Here is a 19,160-nt window from a genome sequence, read left to right on the forward strand (position 1 = left end):
ATGCTTGGTAGCAAAATCCACACCCCATGAATGGCTGTCGGAAAATAAAAATACATTGGTAAACCACTTGTTATATTTTTGGCAGGAGGACACTGAAATCTTTGTAGAAACTAAACGACCAACATTGCAAGGAATAGCCTTTCCTTTGCAGGAAGATGCTGTACAGGCCCTGGAAAAACTCCAACACAAAGAGCTGAGCTACGTCCAACTTGTAAGTATTTGTGTGAATGGACTGCTTAATTTTTTAAAATCTACATGTTGTTCTCTATGGAAATGATAATGAAGAAATGATAATGTTTTGTAGTACTGCTGATACAGCAAAATAACAATAGCAGTCACAGCCATTGCCTGGTCCACTAGAGGTACTGACCTCCCCACCATCAAAAGGTTCTGTAGGAGGCATTGCCTCGAAGAAATGCAGCCAATAAAAAGACCCACTCTGCACATGCTCTCATTTCATTCCTACCACCAGGAAGAAGATGTACATAATCAACGACTCGTCCCACCCCCGTCATTCCTCCTCCTTCCCACTTCCATCGGAAAAAAGGTGAAGAAGCTTGAAAACGTGCACCACCAGACCTGGGAACAGCTTCTTGCCCCCTGTGATCAGGCTTTTGCTCAGTCCTTCCATATGCTACTGTCCAATTTACCTCTTCCTATTGCGGACATTGGACTTTGTCTATGGGACTTGTGCGCTACAATGCTGAGAACTATGTTCTACACTTTATCTTTCATTTGCTCTACCTATTGTATATGAGTTGACTTGATTGTATTTGTGTTTAGTATTATCTGGTCTGAATGGGTAGCATAACGTTTTTCACTGTACCATGGTACACATGTACACTTAACAAGAATAAACCCATATCCAAAGTATGATAAGAACCCAGGCCTTTTTACACTTTGTGGATATCTTAATTCATTGATCATTTTACTTCCCATTTTCTGCACAGCCTCAAGGCTGCCTGTCCTTGCCGTATTCCAAGAATCCTGGTGGTTTGTACAGAAACATTTGTATTATCTCTCCTGTGGTTACACATTGTAAAAACATGGTTCGTTTTCTTTACTTTTGTTTTCACAATCAGTTGACCATTAGTATCCAATAAAATCTTCTGTTTTTTTCTAAAGCATGGAGAGTTTGTTTGTTTGTTCCTTTCTTCCTATTTTCATCATGATTTTGGCTGTGTTTAAGTATCTGATTTCATTTTGCTATACTTCAGCTTCCCTTTCCATCTTCCAAATCTCTTAAAACTTTGCTTGCTTTCATTGTCAGAAAGTTCGATTTTTTTTTTTTCTCCAGGTACAAATTATTGCCACATATTGAGCTTGTGTTGATGTGACCACATGTGCTGTCGCCCTAGACATAGGAATTGGTTAAACTGTGGATGAAGGGCTTCCCTTAAATTGCTTTCAACTTTGTAATGCTTGTGTCATTTGAAAATAAAAGCTTTAAAAGTACAACATGCAATTAAAATATATATCACATTTGCAGAATTTATACTGTCAGCAATATCTACCATTTCCTTTAAATTCAATAAATTAGTTATGCAAGGTCATCTGCTCTCACCAGAATGTGTTTCCTATTCATTGTTGTTATCATTGATTAATCAATGCACCACCTCTTTTTGTTGGCAGGAAATAGACTTCAATCATGAAAGTATAGTGTTGGCTGATACATCCCATACGGAGATAGTGGATTTACCAATGCGTGTACCAAAGGATTCTGCACGATATCATTTCTTCCTCTATAAGCACTCGTACGAAGGAGACTACAGGGAGTCTATAGGTATAATGTCTTCGCTAATGTTGATTTCATTGTAAACTTGGAAACTCATCTTGCAGTTATTTGTTGGACCTTGAAATGCCTATTGTTGAATCCACAAAATAATAAAATCTCCTGCACAAAAAACACTTCCAAGGGGGACTTGATTTTATTGTAAATGCTCTTTCTCTCCTGCTGTTGCCTTTCTTAATATTTTTACTGGAACGTCTTTTATCAAAGTTGGTTCAATATAGGTCGATCTCGAGTTCCTGTCATTGTTACTGCATCACCAGTTCACAGGAAGTGCATGTTTTGAAGTCGGATTTGATTCTATCATGTTTCTTTCATGGCAGCAACCAAGTACAAATATGCAACGACCAAATGACAGATCTTTATTAATAACGGAAATAATCGTACGAGGAAGCATTCTCTGAACTGGCTGACATAATTAATTCCTCACACTAATTGTTCTCATTTTTGAATACATTATAATTAAGTTGTAAATTGTTTCTTTAAACATAAATATTTTTGTTTTCCAGTATTTATATATTCTATGCCTGGCTATACCTGTAGCATTCGAGAACGAATGTTATATTCCAGTTGTAAGAATCCCCTTATTGATATGGTGGAAAAACAGCTTTCACTGGAAATAACTAAAAAGGTAAAAAAAAATGAAGTGCTTCAGCTCATTTGTACCAGTTTGCAATTACCATCTCTACAATTCTTTAGCAACCAAGAAAGTGCCAACAATCTCCCAATCCTTCCTCCATCAAAAACATGTGGGAATAGCTCGCGTGGTCCTTGAGTTCTCTCTGGCATTTAATTAGTTATTAACTGAATCTGTATCTATGTCTTGATTTAAATCTAAATAACTTATAACCTGCTATCATGTATATCTCTCCCTTCAATGATATATTTAGTCCGATCATGTGGTCTTGAAATAATTTATTTGGTAAAAATGTCCTTCTTATCCTCAAATCTGCTTGAATTTATCATATTTTTCCATTTGTAAAATTAAATGGTGTAACCGAGTGGTTCACCTCTGTGCTTTCAGATTGAAATCGGCGACGGCAATGAGTTAACCCCTGACTTCTTATATGAGGAAGTACATCCAAAGCAGCTCGCACACAGACAAATATTTGCAAAACCAAAGGGCCCTGCAGGCAAGAGGGGTATAAGGCGATTAATACGAGGGCCAGCAGAACCTGACAAAACTGATTAAAAATAGTATATCTTCTAAGATCTTGCTTTTTTAAGGCTTAATAGGTAATACTTTTGTATACTGTGGCCATTCTATATCATTTTACATCCAATCTATTCTATTTTGTTATATTTTGCTTATCTTGTTTATCATGTCTGGAGTATTGAGTTAGTTTCTGTAATTACGCTTTTTCGTTTGGGTGTTGGTCAGATGTTTGGCATCCTAGTTTTTCTCACTAGCTCGGTTCCTGAAGATGCTATTGCTCTTACTGTGGTAAAGGATCAAAGTTGCAAGTTTGAATGCAAACTACAGCTGAGATATAGTTTGCCACACTGATGTTTTTATCAAACTTATAGTGAAAACTTAATATGCTCAGTGCAAGCTACCAAACTGGACTTCAATTTGACCATAATGCCAAGTTTCTCTCTTTTTCTCATCATTAATGACGTCAAGTTGTATGAAACTAAATAGGACCCAAAATAATTCTTAAATATGCTATATTGAATTCAAACAAGTAGTACACATTGTTCAGTTGTGCATTTCATTACATTTGCATGCTGGTGATAATTCAGTTTGTTTTTTTGCTCCAATTGGATGCTGAAGCCTTGGATAAAATGAATGCTAATAATTTCAAACCATATGTCTCTGGTCACCTTTGTAATTACAACAGAAGGAAATCAATTGCCCAAAATTACATTTGTTAAGTGACATCACCAGCATGTTTTATCTAAACCCTTTATCCATTTACCAGATCGATGATCATTATTATTCTGATCGTTGATCAGTCGGGTCAATCCCAGCAAACTCAAATGAAACGGGATTGAGTTGATCTCTAGAATTGCTAAAACCCTCCAAGCTTCCTTACAATCACAACAGAGATCTGGGTCACGAATTTTGGGATACCTAGATTCCCAACATATACCATTATTAATAATGAGGATGAATGTAAAATGTTTTAATAAAACTACTATGACTGCATCCAGTATGGTTCTCTGTGAGTTTATTTAAAATCAAGGTATAATACAATAGAGGCATTACAAAAACCTTGAATATCTATAATGTCTGCGTAGGTTTCAATCTGCCCTTGCCTAAACGCACATAGCTGAAACTGATGCAACACATTTGTTAAATGTAATACTTGTATAATGGGAAAATCATATATTTAGTATCAAATCATTTATGAAGAACCAATGCCTTCATATTAGTTATGATGCTCAGATTACTAGTTAATTGACTACTGTAATATTCTAATTGCAGATTACAATGTTTTTGTTTTTAAATAGTTTTACATGTTTTTGTTTTTAAATAATTAATTAAGACGTAATGCCAAACCTGGTCAATAACTTGGATCTCATTTTAATTTGTCTGAAGTTTAGGTTAGACGTAATATTTAATTACTTTTTCAAAATCTCAAATAATGGAATATTGTCATGTTTGACATAAATTTAATTGCTTGACGTTCCTCAAACATTTTCCATACCATTAGTATGTCAATACTACTTTTAATAGACAACGACCTCAATGTTATGAAATTATTGCCTTTTCTAAATTTATTCCTGTTTAGAAAACTGGGTCAAATGAACCCTTCCTCGTTTAGTATTTTAATAACAGTGAGGATAAAAATTCAAATATTGGTGATGACTCAATTGAGGAGATGATTTGAAGCAAGGCAGCTCTTTGTCCAAGTTATTATCAGGAATGACCCCTCAAAATGTCCCAGCAAAGAACTTGAAATATTGGTGACCTTTTCAAAAATAAATATTCTAATATCAGATTTGCGAGACATGATTTCTCAAGCACAATACAAGCTAAATGATCCCTCCTGTGATATTGATAATTTTCTCACAGCATCAACTGCACATATGCATAAGACTTGGCAATATTAACATATTTTTGTTAATCAAGTTGCTGCATTGTTTGCCAGACCCATTAACTTGTACCTTGCACTGGCGCGAGGTCACTTGTGACGTGGGACTCAATTAGACCAGGTAATTATGAGGTGGAATTAGGGTGTTGGCAACACTCTAACGTTGGAAATCACTCACTGGAAATTTGTCATTTCCACTCCCACCACTCCCCTCACCCGCCCCCCTCCACCACCTTTTTTATATTTACATATTTATATCATTTCCACGGCACATCTTTCTACATCTAATCAGCAGCTGTAATGGAAAGAGATTCTTTAAAGTCTGCCTTCCTCTTGTCCAGCATAGCAGAGGTACCAGTTGCATTCTTTTCACAGAAACCCACTTCTCTTACTATTTTTCTTGCCTTTCACAATGAAAATCGCAGGATAAAATGAACTATAGTAGCATGGTTAGAAACTGCCAAAGTAATAGGACGTAGAGTGCAGTATAATAACCTTTTTTAAATGGAAGAATCTAGTTTGGTTAATATTTATTAATGATTTAAACTTGGGTGTATAGAATTCAATTTGCAAATGATTTACCATATTAAAACAAGGTGAACTAGGGCTTGATATTTTTTATCCATATTGTATTTTATGAGAATATTATTTGGTCTGAAGTGTGATTAATATTGCACTTGTTAAATAATCAGGTTTAAAATTTTGTTCTGATTACACTTCACCTGTTGCTGTAAAATTCAACTCTGGAATGCAAAGTAATAGTTACACGGGTAGCAATTGTTATACGATTTATAAATCAGTAAATATTGCACATTAAATTCTGATATATGAAAATTAAAACACCAAAGCTAGCAACTTTTGTTTTATGTTTCAATTTTAAAAGAATTGCATCAAAGTAAGACGGTAGACCTATCCATGGTTTATGGTAATCTGGCATGGCTGGTCTGGTATCCATGAATAAAAACATTTCCTCAATTAAATATTCACTGGTCAATGTCTCATTTCTCTTGATGCTGCATGGTTTTAGGAGAATGAAAATTCTTAACTTCATTTAGGCTCATACTAAATCACTAATTTCTTTGTGCAGATTAAATCATTGTTTAGGTTGCACATATAATTATGTCTACCTGGCTATGATACTTCTTAAGGCTCAAGAGTGTTATTTGTCATGCAGAAGAACAATGACATTCTTAGTTTTACAGGCACATTAGATGCAACAAAAAACAATGAATATGCTTTAGCGAGACAGGCAGGTTGTTAAATAATTTTATTTGGCAAACAAAATGATAATAAAACTCAATACACGCGTGCCTGGTCAGCTAACACTAGAATAGCTCCTGCTGCTGGGAGGAGCGCTGACGATTGACTAGAAAGTCCGCGAACGAACCCCCGTGGTCACGTGATCTGGCCAACCAATGACGAGGGTTCGAACTTCCCCAAACCACCACTAGGTGCCGCTACAGGACCCCCCCAGAACCTGAGGAAAGGAACCGAGCGGGAGGCCGAATGAGGCGACCAGACTGAGTCGAGACCGGAGGTACAGGATGAACAGGCGGAACAGAGCCAGCAGGCGGCAAAGTAACAGGAGAGACAGGCACAACATGTACTGCCAGCGGACGAACTCTACGTCAGGGTTGAGCCACCACCACCGGGTTATCGACAACCAGGTGGGCGGGCTTGAGGCAAGCCACTGAAACGATCTCCTTCCGACCCCCGACATCCAACAGAAAAGTTGCGATGCCAGGCCACAACACCCGGAAATGACCCTCATAGGTCCGCTGCAGCAGAGTCCAGTGCGAGTCCCTGCGGATAAAAACAAACAGGCAGTCCTTAAGGTCTGGCGGAACATAGACAAGAGCAATCCCATGTGGAGAGGTCGGGATAGGAGCCAGGCCGCCCACTTTCTCCTGTAGGTTCGCCAACACAGACGAAGTGCGCTCTTGCAGCCCCCGACCTGCAGGAAGGAAATCCCCAGGCACCCGCAGCGGGGAGCCGTACACGAGCTCGGCAGATGATGTGTCCAAATCCGCCTTTGGGGCCGTGCGGATCCCCAGCAACACCCAAGGCAACTGGTCCACCCAGTCCAGGCCCGTAAGTCGTGCCTTCAGCGCCGACTTCAAATGCCGATGGAAACACTCCACCAAACCGTTGGCCTGAGGGTGATAGGCGGTGGTGTGATGCAGCTGCATCCCATACAGCTGTGCCAGAGCTGACCACAAGGCAGAAGTAAACTGGGCACCACGGTCGGTGAGGATGTCCACAGGTACAGCAAAACGAGCCATCCAGTGGGCCACGAGGGCACGAGCATAAGGCGCGACGGAGGTGTCTGTGTTGAACGGCCTCTGGCCACCTCGTGAAGCGATCCATGATGGTAAGCAGGTGCGTAGCACTGCAAGACGTCGGTAGCGGACCCACCAAATCAACATGGTTGTGCTCGAACCAATGAGGGGGAACCACAAAATCCTGAAGCGGCGCTCGCACATGTCGATGGACCTTTGACGTCTGGCAGGGAATGCAGGCCCTAGTCCAGGCCACAACCTGTTTACGAAGCCCCTGCCAGACAAACCTGTCCGTCACCAACGCAGAAGTCGCCCGGATGGAAGGGTGGGCCAGACCGTGGACAGCGTCGAACACACACCGCCGCTAACCCACAGGGACGATGGGACGTGGCTTCCTGGTGGAAATGTCGCAGAGGACCGTCACACCTGCAGGACCGAACATCGGCCTATACCAATCCTGACGCTGCTGTCCGATAGGTGTCCATCTCACCGCCCTCGCGTTGTGCAGCACCCAGCCCAGAATAATCCATGCCCGGGTCCACGGACAACATGGTCGGGACTGCAGGGCGAGACAAAGTGTCCACGACCAGGTTCAGCTTGCCTGCCACGTGCTAGACATCAGTGGTGTACTCCGACACAAACGCCAGGTGCTGCTATTGCCGAGCTGACCAGTGGTCGTACACCTTTGTTAACGCAAACGTGAGGGGCTTGTGGCCTGTGAACGGCGTGAAGGGTCTGCACTCGCGGAAATGACGGATCGCCAAATAAAGGGCCAGGAGCTCTTGATCAAACGCGTGTAGCTCCGCTCCGGAGGATGTAGGTGCCGGCTGAAAAAGGCAAGCGGTTGTCAGCATTCTGTCAATAAATTGCTCCAGGACCCCTCCGTCAGCAGTATCCGAGGCGTCCACGGTGAGGGCGATCAGAGCAGCAGCCCGTAGGTGCACCAGCATGGTGACCTTGGCTAGCGCCTCCTTAGCACCGTCGAAGGCAGCCGCGGTCTAGGCGTCCTACACTAGGTCCCGCAGCTTTCCGACCAAGCACTGGAACAAGGGCTGAATGATCCGGGCCGCCGACGGCACGAAACTATGATAGAAATTCACCATGCCGACGAACTCCTGTAGCCCCTTGATGGTGAGTGGCCGGAGAAACTGCCGAATAGCCTCCACCTTAGCAGGAAAAGGTGCAGCACCCTGTGAGGTGACATGGTGTCCCAGGAAGGAAATAGAGCAGAGCACAAACTGACATTTGTCGGGGTTGATCACCAGCTCATATCCTGAAGCCACTGGAACAGCACCGGGAGGTGCGCGCAGTGTTCCTGGTGGGAGCGGTTAGCGACCAGAATGTCATCCAGGTACACAAACACGAACTCCAACCCCCGACCCACCATATTGATCAACCGCTGGAAAGCCTGCGCGGCGTTCTTCAACCCGATCAGCATCTGCAGCCATTCAAATAGGCAATACGGGGTGATGATGGCGGTCTTCGGCACATCATCGGGGTTGACGGGAATCTGGTGGTAGCCGCGCACCAGATCCACCTTGGAAAAGATGGTAGTACCGTCCAATTGCGTTGTGAAGTCTTGAATGTGCGGGACTGGAAAGTGATCAGCGGTCGTGACCGCGTTCAGGCGGCGGTAATCCCCACATTGTCTCCACCCCCCAGATGTAATGGGGAAGTCCACGTGCTGTTGGAGCGCTGCACAATCCCCATGTCCTCCCTTTGCCGGAACTCCTCCTTGGTGAGACGCAGCTTGTCGGGCGGGAGCCTGCGCGCCCTTGCATGCAGTGGAGGGCCGGCAGTAAGAATATGATGGACCACCCCATGCTTAGAATAGAATAGAATAGTTTCTTTATTGTCATTGTAACATGAACCATGTACAACGAAATTGTAAAATGTCAGCCAGTCAGTGCACCATTCAAACATTTCTAAAAAGCTAACGATACATACAAGGTAAAATATTTAAAAAAAGATAAACAACTAAAATAAATATCATAAAAATAGCACGCATAAACACCCAGCCCTACATCCTTCTGTCGATTTCAGTCTCTTAGTATGTATCGCCCCTGCGTTCCTTGGCGGCTACATTTAGTGCCTTTATAGCAGTGGGGTAAAAACTGTTTTTAAGTCTGTTTGTCCTTGTCCTTGTAGATCTGTACCGTCTGCCTGACGGTAACAGTTCAAACAGGGAGTGTCCGGGGTGGGAAATGTCCTTTATAATACTCTGGGATTTTTTGATGCAGCGGGAACTGTGTAAGTCCTCCAAGGTAAGGAGAGGGCAGCCGACAATCCTCTGGGCGTTGTCAATGGCCCTCTGGAGCGCTTTCCTCTGAGCCGCTGTGCAGCTGGTGTACCATACGCATACACAGTATGTTAGGATGCTCTCAATGGAGCACCGATAAAAGGACAGCAGCAGTCTCTGAGTGATGTTATTCTTCCTGAGCACCCTCAGGAAGTGCAGTCTCTGCTGGACCTTTTTCAGCAGCGCAGAGGTGTTCACGCTCCACGTCAGGTCCTCCTCAATATGGATTCCCAGGAAGCGGAAATCCGCCACCCTCTCCACACAGTCCCCTCTGATAATTAATGGTACCATGTCCGTTTTATTCTTTCTGAAGTCTATTATTATTTCCTTTGTCTTTAAGGTGTTGAGGAGCAGGTTATTTTCTCCACACCACACTGTCAGCTGCTCCACCTCATCCCGGTAGGCGTACTCGTCCCCCCCGGAGATGAGTCCTACCACCGTAGTGTCATCCGCAAATTTGACAATGGTGTTGCTGTGGTGGGCGGGGGTGCAGTCATGTGTGTAGATGGTGTAGAGCAGGGGGCTCAGCACGCAGCCCTGTGGAGAGCCGGTACTGAGGCTGAGGGCCGTGGATGTGTGATGGCCCACTCTGACTCTCTGGCTGCGACCCGACAGGAAGCTATTTATCCACATGCAGGTGGAGTGTGGAAGTCCCAAGTCCCCCAGTTTGTCCACCAGTTTGTGGGGAAGGATGGTATTAAAGGCAGAGCTGTAGTCCACAAAGAGCATCCGCACGTAGCTCCCCCGCTGCTCCAGGTGGGACAGTGCAGCATGGAGAGCTGTGGCTACAGCGTCCTCTGTAGATCTATTCGCTCTGTACGCAAACTGGTGGGGGTCAAAGCTTCGGGGCAGGAGTGATGTGATGTGACCCCGGACCAGTTTTTCAAAACACTTCATCACCACTGGTGTGAGTGCGACTGGCCGGTAGTCGTTGAGGCTGGAAATGTGGGGTTTTTTGGGCAAGGGGACTATGGTTGCGGACTTCAGACAGGGTGGAACAGTGGACTGGGCCAGAGACTGGTTGAAAATCCTCGTACAGACTCCAGCCAGCTGGTCAGCGCAGTCCTTCAGCACGCGTCCAGAGACGCCGTCGGGTCCAGTAGCCTTCCTTGGATTGATGGCCCGCAGCGTGCGCCTCACCTCATGCTCCTCTATCTTGAGGGTTAGGCTGCTGTGGACCATGTGGTGTGATGTGGCTGTCTCGGGTGGCTCCACTTCAAAGCGAGCAAAGAAGAGGTTCAGCTCCTCTGCCAACGAGGCGTCACCTTCAGCAGCTCCAAGGTTGGTCTTGTAGTTGGTGAGATACTGGATCCCCTGCCACACCTGCCTGCTGTTGTTACTGTCCAGGTGGTCCTCTATCTTCCTCCTGTAGTCTGATTTGGCCTCTCTGATGCCTCTCTTCAGGTTAGCTCGGGCCGTGCTGTATAAAGCCCTATCGCCAGACCTAAAAGCGGTGTTCCTCTCTTTTAACAGCTGCTGGACCTCCCGGGTCATCCAGGGCTTCTGGTTGGGGTAGACCCGGACGCGTTTGTCCACTGTGACCGTGTCCATGCAGTTTTTGATGTAACACAGTACACTGTCTGTGAACACCTCCAGGTCCCGGTGTTCAAACACATCCCAGTTGGTCCTGTCGAAGCAGTCCTGCAGCTGCTGAGATGCACCATCAGGCCAGGTTGTGATGGTCTTTGTGATGGTAGGAGCGGTTTTCCTGAGGGGGGCATATGCAGGAATTAAAAACAGGGACATATGGTCCGACTGACCCAGGTGTGGTAGTGGTCTAGCCCTGTAGCCCAGCTTGATGTTGGAGTAGACCTTGTCCAGTGTGTTAGCTCCTCTTGTAGCACATTTAACATGCTGGTAGAATTTGGGGAGCATTTTCTTCAAGTCCGCGTGGTTAAAGTCCCCTGCTATGATGTGAACACCGTCAGGATATATGCTCTGTTGACTGCTAGTGCTACCATACAAATATCCGATAGCCGAGTTAGCATTAGCATCCGGTGGTATGTACACAGCAGTTATCATGACAACAGTAAACTCTCTAGGGAGATAAATGGGCCTGCATTTAACAGTCACATACTCCAGGTTCGGGGAGCAGTGACTGTCCACGCAGCTGCTTAGGGGCAGCTGCGTGAAAGCGTGGGGTCAGAAGCTCCGGGAATTCAGCCGGTGTGGGAACATATGCCCCACCCACATCCATCACAGATCCGAGGTGCGGGTTGGAGTGAACTGCGGGCCGCAAAGGCGTGGCCCGGGGGGAGTCCGGAGGCATGAGGCGCCGGCCCCGCACGCCTACCAGTAGAGAAAAAGCCCGCAAACAATCGGCGCCCAGCAACGGCTGGGAAACGTCCGCGATAGTAAAAGCCCACAAGTAACGGCGGGAGTCGAGGACGAGGGAAAGGGTCTGAGTGCCGTAGGTGCGGATGGGGCTGCCGTTGACGGCGGTCAGGGCGGGGCCATGCTTATCGGCATGAGTATCGAGCCCAGACGGAGGAAGGATGCTCAGCACATCCTCAGTGTCCACAAGGAAGCAAAGTCGGGAATGGCGATCCCGGACATAGAGGCAATGGTTCTGGCCGACCTCAATAGCCTCTACTGGCGATCGGCTGAGGCATTTCTCGAAAATGAGCAGGTCTCTTATTGCGGTCTCCGGCGGTCGACTGCGGCGCGGCGATGGCAGCGGAGGGCTGGACGTCCCTGCGAGGCTGCTGGTGCGAAGGCGTGGACACCCAGCTGATGGACCCGCCGTCCTGCTGTTTGACAAGCCACAGTTCGTCGACCTGTTCAGCGAGCTGCAGGGGGGCGGTGAAATCTGACCCAGCGAGGAGCAGGCGGATGTCGTCAGGCATCTGCTCGAGGAAGGCCTGCTCGAACAGGAGGCAGGGCTGGTGGCCATCCATAAGAGCGAGCGTATCGCTCATCAGCGCAGACAGCTTACGATCGGCGAGGCCGTCCATGTGTAACAGGCGGGCCGCGCGATCGCGGCGACTGAGCCGGAAAGTGCCGAGCAGCAGCGCCTTAAGGCCTTCATACTTGCCGAATGCGGGCAGATTTTGCAGGTACGGCAGCAATCGGGTGGCAGTCTCCTGACTGAGCACTCCCCACCATGTAGAAGTAACAGGTGGCATCCGCGACGATGTTGCGGAGTTCGAATTGAGCCTTAACGTGGGTGAACCACACTTGAGGCTGTACCGCCCAGAAAACGGGCAGTTTCAGTGCAACTGCGTTTTGCTGGGCGGGCTGCGCGCTGAGATTTTCGGCGGCTTTCATTGTAAAGATCCGAAAAAACATTCGGACCAGCGGGGTCACCATTTTAGCGAATCAGGCAGGTTGAGTTAAATTTTATTTGGCAAACAAAACGATAATAAAACTCAGTACACACATGCCTGGTCAGCTAACACTAGAATAGCTCCTGCTGCTGGGAGTGCTGACGACTGACTAGAAAGCCCGCGAACGAACCCTCGCGGTCATGTGATCGGGCCAAACAATGACGAGGGTTCGAACTTCCTCAAACCACCACTAGGTGCTGCTACAATGCAATAAGTTATCAGTTATTCGAAGTGAACTAGACCATGATAGTGCAAGAACCAGATTATGTAGAGCAAACCAAGGCAATGCAAAGTCCGTGGTGGCAGGGTTGTGCAGGTGGTTCAAGATGCTGGTAACGGTCCTAAGGCTCCTCTACCTTCTTCCCAATGGTAGCAGCACGAATAGAGCATGACTGGTGTGGGTCTTTGATATTGGTTGCTTTCTTGGCAGCACTTCTTGTAGGTCCCTTCGAAGGTGGATTGGTCACTATTCAATCAATCAATCAATCAATCAATCAACCAATCAATCAATCAATCAATCAATTAACCTTTATTGTCATCTTGCAAGCAACAGTTGTACAGTGCAAAATGAAAAAACGTTTCCCAGGGAATAGCGGAGCATCGCACATGAAATTTAAAACGTTTCACACATAATAACACTAAAAACAATCCAGTCCCTGATGGAACAGTATAAATAAATAAATAGTTAAAAGCAGGTAAAACACAATGTTAAAATACAATAAACCAATCATAAACATGTCCGGGGCAGCTGATTTGAGTGGCCAGTGCCAGATATTAAAGTGGCCAGTGCCAGTTATTAAAGTGTCCGTGCCAGCGCCGAATCAAGTGACTGTGAGTACAGAGTGACTGTTTAGCAGCCTCACAGCCTGTGGCAGGAAGCTGTTTAGCAGTCTTGTAGTCCGGGCTTTGATGCTTCGATATCTCTTGCCTGATGGCAGGAGATCCAGGTGTATGTGGAGGGGGTGCAGTTTGTCCTTAGCAATTCTCTGAGCTTTTTTCAGACAGCGGCTCTGGAACAGTTCTTGTACCGAGGGTAGGGAGACGCCAATGATCCTCTCTGCTCCCCTCACTACCCTCTGCAGAGCCTTCCTGTCCGAGCAGTTGCAGGTGGAGTACCACGTATTTATGCAGTACGTGAGTACAGACTCCACCGTACCCCTGTAGAAAGTCCTGAGGATGTTGGTGGGGAGTGAGGCCTGGTTTAGTTTCCTCAGGAAGTGCAGTCGCTGGTGGGCCCGTTTGACGGTCCCAGTGGTGTTCTTGGACCAGGTGAGGCTGTCTGTAATTTGCACACCGAGGAACTAGTATCATGATGGACCTGGCAATGTCCACCACTTTCTGCCGTCTCTTATTTTCACGAATTCAGATTTCTAAAACCTGGCCATGATGTCATCAGGAATGACAACTCTGACTACTGTCATGATATTTTCCTTAAATCAAAAATGCAACTCCCCCTTCTCCCTTTCCCCCCGCTTCTATCATGCCGGTAGCACCTATACCATGGAATATTAAGTTGCCAGTCCTGACCCTCCATTAGCCATGTTTCTTTAATGGCTCTCATATCCCAGTCCCACAAACCTATCCATGACCTGAGTTCATCCATTTTGCCTGGAGGTAGTTGAGGCAGATACTACTGCAATGTTTAAGAAACATTTAGACAGGTGCATAGATAGGATAGGTTGAGAGGGATATGGGCCAAATTCAGCACGTGGGACTAGTGTAGAAGGGACATGTTGGGCAAGTTGGGCCGATGGGCCTGTTTCCACACTGTATGACCCTAGAACTATCTTAACCATGCAATAACAGGTTTATTATTAGTGTCCCTATAATGGCAAACATGAGGATTCTAGATTTAGGATTTGAGGAAGGTAAATTATTTTTAAAAGTGCTTATAAAAATAGTTTTCGCATGAATGCAAAAAGTGAATTCGCAACCACTGCAGAACTAAATAAGGTGAAAGTAATGCATATAGACCAAACGGGATGTGTACAATTTGTACATAATGGGAAGAAAAAATATTAATATAACTTACTCTGAGATCAGCAAACCTCCTTCCTCCCTACCACTCCAAAATATTAACGTGAACTTCCACGTAACATTCTTGTACCCTACCTCTGGACTTGGTCTCAGTAGAATGCAAAAGTGCAGTGTTTATTCAGCAAGGCCATAGAGTATAATCCCTGTGCATTACCAATGCTTGGCCCATCTACATCTTCCATCTATCTATCTATATTACTAAAAGTCTGATCTTGACTGCTTTTGGCCCACTGTGGTGCGATTTCTGAGAGAACGCCGCCACCTACGGCCGTCATTTTTGGCCACCTCGCTCAGAGCCCACGTCCGCCTTTCTGGACCAGAGGATTTTTCCCATCAATGAAAAATCAGAGAGATATTAATTTTCTTTTTAAATTGTCATTCTCTCTGCTGCCCCTGCTGGAGGGAGAGGGAGGGACTATAAAACCAGGAAGTGGTGTGCCTCACTCAGTCTCTGCAAGATGGAGGAAGCCAGTGGACCACATCTCTCTGAGCTCTGAATAACACTGAACACATGTCTACTCAACTGTGAGCCCCTTAATGTGGTTTGAAAATGAAAATATGGTTGGTTTAAAGTAAAAAGGCACTGCCTGCAAATGGTTGTTTGGGTGCTTTGGGTTGAAGTTAAAAGGCACTACTGCAAATGGTGGTTTGGGTGCTTTGGCTTGAAGTTAAAAGGCACGACTGCAAATGGTGGTTTGGGTGTTTAGGCTTGAAGTTAAAAGGCACTACTGCGAATGGTGGTTTGGGTGCTTTGGCTTGAAGTTAAAAGGCACTACTGCGAATGGTGGTCTGCGTGCTTTGGCTTGAAGTTAAAAGGCACTACTGCAAATGGTGGTCTGGGTGCTTTGGCTTGAATTTAAATGTCACGACTGCAAATGGTGGTGTGGGTGCTTTGGCTTGAAATTAAAAGGCACTACTGCGAATGGTGGTCTGGGTGCTTTGGCTTGAAGTTAAAAGGCGCTACTGCGAATGGTGGTCTGGGTGCTTTGGCTTGAAATTAAAAGGCGCTACTGCTTAGGTGCTTTGGGTAACTTCCTGTTTGCACAGTATATTGATTTTAGATAAAACGCTACCACTTACGGCTGTGATTTTTGGCCACCTTACTCAGTCCTCCTCCGCTCAGCAGGTGCAGAGGATTCTTCCCATCAATTAAAAATAAAAGTGATATTCGTGTTTAAAAAATGTTGAGAATCTCTCTCCTGTCAATCACGCCATGAAGGCCACATCTTTTCCGGTGGGAGGGGTTATAAAACCCGGAAGTGTGTCTCAGTCTCTGCATGATGGGGGAGGGAGAGGTCACGACTCTGTCTGAGCTGTGAATCAACTGAACACACAGAATGTCTACTGAACTGTGAGTTTGGTGTTTAGTGTGGTTTTATGGTGGTTTCACCCTGCATGAAATGGTATGAAGCTGCATTTGAATTTGGTGGCCTTGCACCCTGCTTGAAATGGAATGAAACTGCACTTGAATTTGGTGGCCTTGCACCCTGCTTGAAGTGGAATGAAGCTGCACTTGAATTTGGCGGCCTTGTACCCTGCTTGAAGTGGTATGAAACTGCACTGAATTTGGTGGCCTTGCACCCTGCTGAAAGTGGTATGAAATTGCACTTGAATTTTGTGGCGTTGCACCCTGCTTGAAATGATAGGAAAATGGATTTGAATTTGGTGGCCTTGCAACTGCCAGCCCACCAGCCGTGAGTGAGCTGTCAGCACATCAGGCTTGAGGGACTGAGCTGCCACCCCAAGAAACCATACCAGCGCTCCAGAAAGCCCCCCCACTGGCAATTGGTGGAGAGGTGGAATATTGCGTTGGGGGACCAGCCCTCCCGTGTGAACATGGGACCCAACTTAGTTTAGTCTATAACTAAAACTCATCTTGTCCCCTTCCCGTTTGCGTTGTTTTTAAATTTGCGCAAAAACGGTACCGGATAGCGCCACGATTTTTCGCCACCTTACCTGTCATTCTCCTGTGCTGCCAGTGCACCAAGTTTTGTTCGGATCGGTGAAATATTACAAAAGCTATTGGTCTTCTCGCCTGTCATTCGCTGGAACGGCGATGCCCCTTCCGGCATCCGCTGTCAATCACCGGCGGCGAGAAGAATAAAGCTGAAGAAACAGTGTGTGGGCATAGGCTGTGTCCACGGGCAGGGGCGACCACCACCACGATGACACGCGAGCCGTTGAGTGCATCCGGGGCCGGGAACTGCTGAGTGAGGCTGGAGCCGCTGTGTGCGGCATGAGCCGGGGACGGGAGCCGCTGTGTGAGGACGGAGCCGGTGCCGGGAGCCGCTGAGTGAGGTCAAATCCGGGGCCGGGAGCCGCTAAGTGCGGCAGGAGCTGCTGAGTGAGTCTGGAGCAGAGGCCAGGAGCCGCTGGGTGAGCCCGGAGTCGTGGAGTGAGGCCGGAGTCGCTGGGCTCACACCCCTCTCCCACATACACCCCCTCCCCTACCCCCCACACCCACCATGCCCACAAACCCCCCCCCCCCCCCCACTGGCCCTCGCCTGAAGGCCGTGGCAGCGACAGGCAACGGCAGCAGCAGGCCATGACATCGATAGGCAGTGGCAGCTGTAGGCCACAGCAGCGGCAGGGGTAGGCAGTGGCAGGGTTATGGGCCTATCCCACTTGGGCGACTTTTTAGGTGACTGCAGGAGACTTTGCAGTCGCCACATGGTCACCACATGTTTGCAGGTGGTTGCCGGGGAGTCGCCTTCATGGTCATGAGGAGTTCTCACATTTTGGGAACTAATTGCGGCCTCATTATGGTCACTGAGAATTTTTCAACATGTTGAAAAATTAGCAGTGACTAGAATTAAGTCGCCATGGAGATTAGCAAGAATTCTCGAGCCGTAGGTGGGTCGCCAGGAGGTCGAAGGTTCTCTGAGGTTCTCGTAGGTTGGAGCCAGTGCTGACCGGTGAATTTCATTGGCGCATTGGGGGAAAAAAATAGATAAGCAGTAGTTTTCAGAACCAAGGAACCGACCGGTAATGTTAAATGTCCGCCGAACATCACAGCCGTGTATCTCTGGCTTCTTAAAGATTGTCTCCACTCCTTCTCCCCCCCCCCTCTTTTAAAGGACGTACTGTACACTGTGCTTTAGTTGTCTTAATTATAGCGCCAACCTTCCTGTTCATCGCGGTATGTGCCTGTATCACCTTGGCTTTGCACCGTGGGAATTCTATACAGCGATCCCTGGCCCCCGTCATTGCGATGCGTTTGTGTGCATGTGTCGCTGGTAGTCCGCTGAAAAATCACCTAAGTGGGACAGGCCCATTAGGCAACAGTAGGCTACAACAGTGGTAGGCCTCGGCAGCGCTCCCCCTCTCCCCACCCAGCCCCCCGACTGAAGCCGTACCCCTCCGCCAGCTGCAGGACGCTTTCCCCCCCTTCCCCCGCCTGAAGCTGTCCCCCTACCCGGCTGCAGGACGCTCCCCCCCCATCGGCCGCTGGCTGCAGGACACTCCCCCACTGGCCCCTGACAACCCCCGCCTGAAGCCGTCGCCGTCCCCCAGCTGCATGACACTACTCCCCCCCCCACTGGTACCCGACAGCCCCCACCTGAAGCCGTCCCCCTCTCCTGGCTGCAGGGCGTTTCCCCCCCCACCCCACCGGCCCTCGCCTGAAGCCGGTGGGGAGCAGCATCGGCAGGTCATGACAGCGATAGGCAGCAGCAGGGGTAGGCAGTGACAGGGTTAGGCAACAGCAGCTCTCACCCCTCTCGCCACCTGCCCCAGACTGAAGCCGTCCCCCTCCCCCAGCTGCAGAACACTCCCCCCATCGACCCCCGACAGCCTCTGCCTGAACCCAACCCCTCCCCCGGCTGCAGGACACTGCCCCCTCCCCCACCGGCCCCCGACAGAAGCCATCCCCCTCCGCCGGCTGCAGGACACTGCCCCCTCCCCCACTGGCCACCGACAGCCCCCGCTTGAAGCCACCCCCCGACTGAACCCGTCCCCCTCCCCTGGCTGCAGGACGTTCCACCGCCCCCCCACTGGCCCCCGCCTGAAGCTTGTGGGGAACGGCAGCGGTAGGTAGGCCACGAAAGCGGCAGGCCACGACAGCGATAGGCAGCGACAGGCCATGGCAGCGGTAGGCAGTGGTAGCGGTAGGCTACGGCAGCAGTAGGCCACTGCAGCGCTCCCCCCTCTCCCCACCGGCCCCCAACAGGCCCCACCTGCAGCCGTTCCCCTCCCCCAGCTGCAGGACGCTCTCCTCCCCCCCCCCCGATAGCCCCCAACTGAAGCCGCCCCCTCCCATGGCTGCAGGACGCTCTCCTCCCCCCACCCACTGGCCCTCGCCTGAAGCCATCCCCCTCCCCCAGATGCAGGGCGCAACAAGAGACGCAACAAGAAAGAATGGACTGAAGAAATCTCATCTTTAACGTTTAAATT

The 19,160-nt window shown here is 47.9% G+C and overlaps 1 protein-coding gene across 1 annotated transcript in view; it reads left to right on the forward strand.

Annotated features, from left to right (window-relative positions):
* LOC116984153 (twinfilin-1-like) overlaps positions 1 to 3,943 on the forward strand; it is a 40,896-nt gene extending 36,953 nt beyond the window's left edge. The window contains exons 6-9 of the mRNA XM_033038282.1: positions 86 to 211; positions 1,633 to 1,783; positions 2,299 to 2,420; positions 2,814 to 3,943. Coding sequence (XP_032894173.1) covers positions 86 to 211; positions 1,633 to 1,783; positions 2,299 to 2,420; positions 2,814 to 2,981 — 567 coding nt within the window. The 3' untranslated portion in view covers positions 2,982 to 3,943. The remainder of the gene's footprint in view (positions 1 to 85; positions 212 to 1,632; positions 1,784 to 2,298; positions 2,421 to 2,813) is intronic.
* The last annotated feature ends 15,217 nt before the right edge of the window (positions 3,944 to 19,160 follow it).

This window comes from Amblyraja radiata, chromosome 19 (assembly GCF_010909765.2).
Source record: "Amblyraja radiata isolate CabotCenter1 chromosome 19, sAmbRad1.1.pri, whole genome shotgun sequence".
NCBI classification, from domain to species: Eukaryota; Metazoa; Chordata; class Chondrichthyes; order Rajiformes; family Rajidae; genus Amblyraja; species Amblyraja radiata.